Consider the following 7,391-nt stretch of genomic DNA (forward strand, 5'->3'; position numbering starts at 1 on the left):
GAATCAAAAGTTGAAATCAACTGTTTGCAAGTACTGAACTCTTAAATCCAGTACTTATGTTGACTTATTTGAACACGAGAACCACTGAGCACTTGAACCCAGTGATTTGACGATTGTCCTAAATTATCCTGATTACTGAACACTTGAATCCAGTAGGCAGGTGCTTATATGGTGTAAATTTGGTACTTGAACCAACTCTACAAGCTATTAGAACGAACAAAAAAAGAATCGATAACGAATGTGCCTTCGAATTAATTGAATTGTCAAAAATTCAGTTGTGCCTTTTATTTAAAATTAATAATTAATTTACAATAAATAAATTAACTAAAATAACCTTGACCATGCATGCCAAAAAATGAACTTATTGCAAACTGCAAGAGTGCATTTTCTTACAGACGAAATTTGACGCTTTTGTTTTCATGTGCCAACAGAAGCGTATGAAGTATTTTGGGCATTGCATTGCCAACGTTATTTTTTACACCAAATATATTCAACACAATTATTAAATACAAATAAAAATAACAAATTATTCATGCAAAATTAATAACAACAAAATATTCATATATATAAACAAATATTCAACATTCTCCCCCGCGTTGAACAACCGTTCAACAATATGAGCCTCTAGCTGTCAGGTAGTCAGTCCGACTATATGTTGATGACGAATTCTTGTGATTGTCGACGTGGCATGGGTATAGGTGTCGTGCGAGTCGCTTCTTCATCGGATGGAATTTCAACATGTTTTTTCTGCAATTTCTTCTTCATCATGATTATGATTAATATCAGCCCTATAACGAGTGCAGCGTAAGCTATGGTGAAGCTGTAGTACTTGTGTGACTGAAATTGATTTGGAAGATCATTTATCTGGTATGACTGTAACACCTTCTGCAATACTGTGAGTTCTTTAAGCTGTTGATCGTATTGGTTGTTGCGTACCGTTGACAGTGTACTGTTGCCGCTGTAAGCATCTGATGTCTTCATAGGGGGTTGTAGCCTTAATTCGGAGATTGTATCAAGACTACTGTATGAATATCTTGCCGTGCTTGCAATTATTTGTTGTCCTTGCATGGAAACGAAGTTGTCTTTAAGCACGCAGTCTGGATCGATCGTCAATAAACCTGAACCTTTTAGATTTAGTGATATGATTTCCTTATTACATACTGCAGTTGCTCGTGAAGATGTTGATGTCGCATAAATCCATTGATTTTTGTGATTCAATGGAATCCAGGTCAGCTTGTTGATAGTGTGCTTCAACCGACTATTTGGTATTGTGTTGTTGTTGAATAGGTTGACCTCACACGCACATACTTCGGAACCAAAATTGTATCGTATGCGAACGTTGGTGCAAGGAAATTCCTCTTCCTTAATGGTCTCACAAAGACTTAATTCGGATTTTATAAGAGGAAAATATTGATCATGCTGCGTATTAATAGCCAAAATAGAACTGCAGGAGTCATTTACCCAGTTCGGGATTGGAATTAGCTGAAACAATTCAAATCGTTCATGTTCAATCAAGGGTAATGTTATACTAAAAACTGCATGCTGCTGTGTGATTCCACCTTTAACCTTCATTAGTCTGTAAAGGGATATTAACTCATCTTTTGGCATCGGTAATTCTAATGATGGTGATAAATGAAGTTTGATTTGATTAACTTCCTTTTGTAATTGTGTTGGTGTCAATAACAATGGATTCAAAATGCCTGTCGATGTTTTAACGTCAGCTACTCGGATACGTCCATCTGTACCCTTGTACACATGTACAATTCGTCCCAAAGGCCACTGCATCACTGGGACGTTATCTTCTTTGATTATAACCATGTCTCCTAACTGTATGTTGGCAGATTGTGTTTTCCATTTGATACGTTGTTGCAGTTCCATCAGATATTCGTTAGACCAGCGTTTCCAGAAATTATGTTTTAACTGGGAAACTAGGTTCCAACGTGACAATAACGTGTGTTTTTCTGGTTTTGATCGGCTGTCTACATGAGTTGTAAGAGCTTCTCCAATTAATAAGTGTCCTGGAGCTAATGCTGTCAAATCAGTTGGATCATTGGACATTGGAGTCAATGGTCGTGAATTTAATATCGCTTCAATTTCCATCACTACTGTTTCGAGTTCTTCATACGTCAATGATGCTGTTGAAACGCTGCGTAGTAACAAATATTTTGCGGACTTTACGGATGCTTCCCATAAACCGCCAAAGTGTGGAGCCCTTGGTGGAATAAAATGAAAGTTTATTCCTGTGGTACTGCAGGCAGAGATTATTGCTTCTTGTCCTTCATTAGAATAAATGCTTTCTTCTAATTCTGCTAACTGGTTTTTGGCGCCTACGAAGTTTGTTGCGTTATCACTGTAAATATTCAAACAACGCCCTCGTCGACTTATAAATCGTTTTAATGCTCCAATGAAAGCATTTGTTGATAAGTCGGTCACTAACTCGAGATGTACCGCCTTTGTAGAAAAGCAACAAAAGACAGCAATATATGCCTTTGTTGGCTTTTTGCCCCTCACCTTGTAGTGGATCCAAAATGGTCCGCAATAATCTACACCAGCATTAATAAAGGGTCTTGCAGGAGTTATTCTTGATTCTGGTAGATTCCCCATAATTTGTTGGCATAGTTGCGGACGTGCTTTGTTGCATCGAATGCATTGCTGAACCGTTGCTCGGGCTGTTGATTTACCTTTAATCGGCCCAAAAAGTTGTCGTGCTATACTCAATAGTGCCTGCGGGCCACAGTGCTTGTTTTCTTCATGGAACATTACGAATAATAATTTTGCCAATGGATCATTGTATGGGATCAACATTGGGTGTTTAGAATCGTATGGTAATGATGAGGCTTCTAAGCGTCCTCCTACTCTAAGAACATTTGCATTATCAATGAATGGAGATAAACTACTGATTGAACTAGATTTATCAACATGGCCTTGTTTCTTCAGTTGTTTGATTTCTTCATGAAAATCATTACCCTGAATGTGACATATTATAGTTATTAATGCTGCTTCCAATTCGGTAGCACTGTGTGCTATATGTATGACACGTGACTCCTTTGACATTCTTGTGTTGTTAATGAATCTAAGAACATATGCTACTATCCTTTGTAACGTCTTGAAAGAATTCTTGTGCTGAATCCTGTATATGAAATCTGCGTCATTGCATTGAGTTGCTACAGCTACAACCTTTTTCTTCTCCAGATCAACTGGAACTTGTAATGATGATGAAAACCTTGGTGGCCATACTTCCTACCTTTCATGCAAAAAGAACGGTCCTTGAAACCAAAGTACACATATTGACAATGCCCTTGCTGGAAGTCCTATTGATAACACATCAGCTGGGTTGTCCTTTGACCTAACATGACGCCACTGTTCAGACAGAGTTAAAGTTTGAATTCTTGCCACCCTGTTAGCTACAAATGTTTGAAATGATGAGGACTGTGAGTTGATCCAAGACAACACAATTTCTGAATCAGTCCACAAAAATACTGGCTGGTCCTTCTCCTGAAGATCGCTTTTGACTCTTACTGAGAGTTCCGCTGCTAAGACTGCCGCAGATAGCTCTAGTCGCGGTAGCGTTTGTTTTTTAAGTGGTGCTACTCTTGACTTTGCACATAATAGCCGCACTATTATTCTACCATCTTTTAAAATTGCTCTGACATATGCTGCAGCACCAAATGCCTTTTCAGATGCGTCAGCAAAAATATGTAGCTGTGTTGATGATGGAACCTCGCCTCTGAAGATATGTCTTGGCACCTGAAGATTTTCAAGAGTACTTAAGTTTTTTCTAAATGTTGACCATGTTATACGAAGATCTGTAGGAAGTGGTTCATCCCAAGATAATTTCAACTGCCATAAGTGTTATATGAAAATCTTTGCCTTCACTATTACTGGAGCTAATAACCCAAGTGGGTCGAACAGTCTAGCTAAATCAGAACTAACGACTCTCTTCGTGATTATACCTTCCATTTTGACCTTAATTCCAAATAAATCCGCTTTGGGCAACCAAAATAGTCCCAGCGTTTTGATTGACTCGTTATTATCATTAGTAAAATCTAGATTTACCACTTGATGATCTTGAGAAATGTTTTTCAAAAGTTGAGGATGGTTTGCACTCCATTTCCGTAGATAAAACTGATGCTTCTTTAAAATATGGATTAATTGCCTTTGAGCTTCAATAGCCGTAATTAAACTATCTGATCCACCGAGCCCATCGTCAACGTAGAAATTGTCACACAGGATTTGAGCTCCCAATGGATAATTCACCTTGTTTTCTAATGCTATCTTTTGCAGACATCTTGTTGCTAGGTAAGAAGCTGCTCGAGTCCCATATGTTATTGTGTTTAGCTGATAATAATGATTCGTTGAATTTAGACTGCTTCTCCAAATGATAAGTTGATAGCGTCGATCTTCAGGATTTATCAAAACTTGAAGATACATTTTCTCGATATCTGTGGTAAAAACAAACCGTGGTCGCCTAAAACGGAGCAGAATTGAAAAGAGTTCACTTTGAACTGTCGGTCCGTTATACATTAAATCATTCAACGAGTGTCCAGATGTAGTTTCGGCTGATGCGTCAAACACCACTCGAAGTTTAGTAGTTGTACTATCTGGTTTTAGTATGCAATGATGAGGAATGAAATATCTTGGAGTCAACATGGGATTCAAGTTTACTTCAGTCATGTGACCCACTCGATCATACTCTTCCATAAACTGCACATATTGTTTCCGCAAAACATCATTTTTTCGTAGTCGTCGTTCAAGACTGATGAACCTTCTCCAAGCTGTTTCTTGAGATTCTCCTAACGTCAATGAGTTTTCCAGAAACGGCAACCTTACCACAAAACGTCCTTCTTTATTTGTATGAACGTTCTGAACAAAATGAGATTCGCATAATTTTTCTTCTTTGGATAATGTCCTCTCTGTTGTATTCACGTCATCCATTCGCCATAATCGTTCAATTGCATTTTCTAATGATGAATTATTATCAACAACCTCCGCCCCACCGCCAAAAACTGCACATAAAACATTTGATGTGTCTGTATTTGATGCAACCTTGCCACTGACAATCCAGCCAAGTGTAGAGTTTTGCAAGACTGGAAGCCCAGGAGCAAGCGTTAATTTACCTTTCTTTAACAGACTAAAATAGAACTCCGCACCGAGTAAAATATCAATTTTCCCTTGTTGGAAAAATGTTGGATCTGCTAACTGAATGCTGTTCGGGACCTTCCATTTGGAAATATCGTAGCTGCAACTTGGTTGAGGTGGAACTATATTTGGAAGCACAAACGCTTTGACTTCTGTAGTAAACCTTGAGTTAAGTGATTGCAATTTGATGTTAACCCGCTGCGTTGAATTTTTTTGCACCTTTCCTATACCTTCTATGCACAATAACGATTTTGTTTTTGATATATTGAGCCTTTTGACAAGACCCTCAGAGACTATGTTCACTTGCGAACCAGAGTCTAGTAATGCTCGGACTTCACTTGTATTTCCATTAGATGCAGTTATTTTGACTCTTGCAGTTGGCAAGAGAACATAATCACGATAACCTGTGGATGTGTTTGCTGTCGCTGTGGTAACTGCGGTGTTGTACCCACTTGAGCTAGGTTGAATGTTTTGTTTTGTTTGATTGTTAACTTCCAACTGTAGCAACGTGTTATGCTTTTTATTACATTTGGTACAACTTCTTGATGAAAATTTGTTCACCACATGATCATTTCTGAAACAGTTAAAACAGAGCTGTTGATTTTTCACCCAATCCAATCGTTGAGATGGTGAAAATTGCAAGAATTTACGGCAATGATACAGTGGGTGCCTGTCTACATTGCACAGTTTGCAATTGTTGTTTCCTTTAGAAACTGTTACAGCCGATGACACTGAGTTATTTCGATTTGCTTTAATTTTTATAGCCACCTTATCTTTTTGTTCTACAACTTCCATCAGTTGGAACTGTCATTCTAAAAAGGCTAAAAACTCCTGAATGTTTTGTATCTCTTTTGGTTTTGCCAGAGATTGCTCATATCTAATGAGCATCGCCCGATCGAGTTTTTTAATTAGTACCTGTAACAAAATTGGGTCCCAAAATGTCGTTTGAACGCCAAGATTGTTTAGTGCTAATAGACACTCTTTCGTTGTGTCATGTAAATTTTTAACTGTTGCCACAGTTGATGTGCCTGTGGCTGATTTAAAAGTTCATCGATTAATGTGGACGCCAAGACCCTTTTATTATTATAACGGTCTTGGAGTAATATCCAAGCTGCCGAATAATTGTCTTCCGTTATGCTGAAATGACTTATCAATTTTTCAGCTTCACCTGTCACATGTGATTTCAAGTACCACATTTTTTGAGCAGCTGGTAATGGCTGAAGTCAACAAATTGCCTCCATTTTAAGTAATTCCCATTAAAACTTGGGATTGTTACCTTTGGCAATGGCAGTGAGGACCGCATGTTTGGTTCTGCTACTGTTGCTTGTTTCTGTTGTAATTGATCCAATTTTATGGACAACTCTATCAAACATTGTTGTACCAAATCTTCAATTTGGTAATACTCATCTTGATTGAATCCTGACATTAGCGGATTTTCAAAGTTTTCGCAGAGTTCATCATGCAAACATTCCAATTGGTTCCAATGTTGCATGATTGTGTTTGATTTAATTTCGTAATATTGAAGTGGTTGAATGCCTTCGCTCTCTGACAAACTCTCTATTAATCTTTTTAGAGCTGCCATTCGAGCAGATATTTTTCTTATCAAAGCATTTGTCGTAGCCACTAGTTGCGGCTGTGATGCCTTTTGGTTACTAACAGCTTCACCAAAGTTGTCTGCTGCTTTGATTGTTGCCATCGTTATTTTGGAGTTTTTGCTTAAAAATGTTCTTCGAATGCTGAATGCTGAAACTTAACCGCTGACTGTTGATTGTTGACTGTTGCTGCGTCAAACCAGTCCTGTGCTGCAAAATGTACGATCACACCAAAATGTATAATCACACGCTGAATCAAAAGTTGAAATCAACTGTTTGCAAGTACTGAACTCTTAAATCCAGTACTTATGTTGACTTATTTGAACACGAGAACCACTGAGCACTTGAACCCACTGATTTGACGATTGTCCTAAATTATCTTGATTACTGAACACTTGAATCCAGTAGGCAGGTGCTTATATGGTGTAAATTTGGTACTTGAACCAACTCTACAAGCTATTAGAACGAACAAAAAAAGAATCGATAACGAATGTGCCTTCGCATCAATTGAATTGTCAAAAATTCAGTTGTGCCCTTTATTTAAAATTAATAATTAATTTACAACAAATAAATTAACTAAAATAACCTTGACCATGCATGCCAAACAATGAACTTATTGCAAACTGCAAGAGTGCATTTTCTTACAGACGAAATTTGACG

At 37.8% G+C, this 7,391-nt stretch overlaps 2 protein-coding genes across 2 annotated transcripts; both read right to left on the minus strand.

The window, feature by feature from the left end:
* Positions 1-648: 648 nt before the first annotated feature.
* LOC119675398 lies at positions 649-3,054 on the minus strand. The gene has a single exon (XM_038086597.1). It carries the CDS (start codon positions 3,052-3,054, stop codon positions 649-651), a length of 2,406 nt encoding a protein of 801 aa, XP_037942525.1.
* A 186-nt stretch (positions 3,055-3,240) lies between these two features.
* Positions 3,241-5,934, minus strand: LOC119675399. The gene is made up of 2 exons (XM_038086598.1): positions 3,883-5,934; positions 3,241-3,840 (listed from the first exon to the last, which is right to left on the minus strand). Exons 1-2 carry the CDS (start codon positions 5,932-5,934, stop codon positions 3,241-3,243), a joined length of 2,652 nt encoding a protein of 883 aa, XP_037942526.1.
* Between the last annotated feature and the right edge of the window lie 1,457 nt (positions 5,935-7,391).

Source organism: Teleopsis dalmanni, chromosome 2 (assembly GCF_002237135.1).
Source record: "Teleopsis dalmanni isolate 2A chromosome 2, ASM223713v2, whole genome shotgun sequence".
NCBI lineage: Eukaryota > Metazoa > Arthropoda > Insecta > Diptera > Diopsidae > Teleopsis > Teleopsis dalmanni.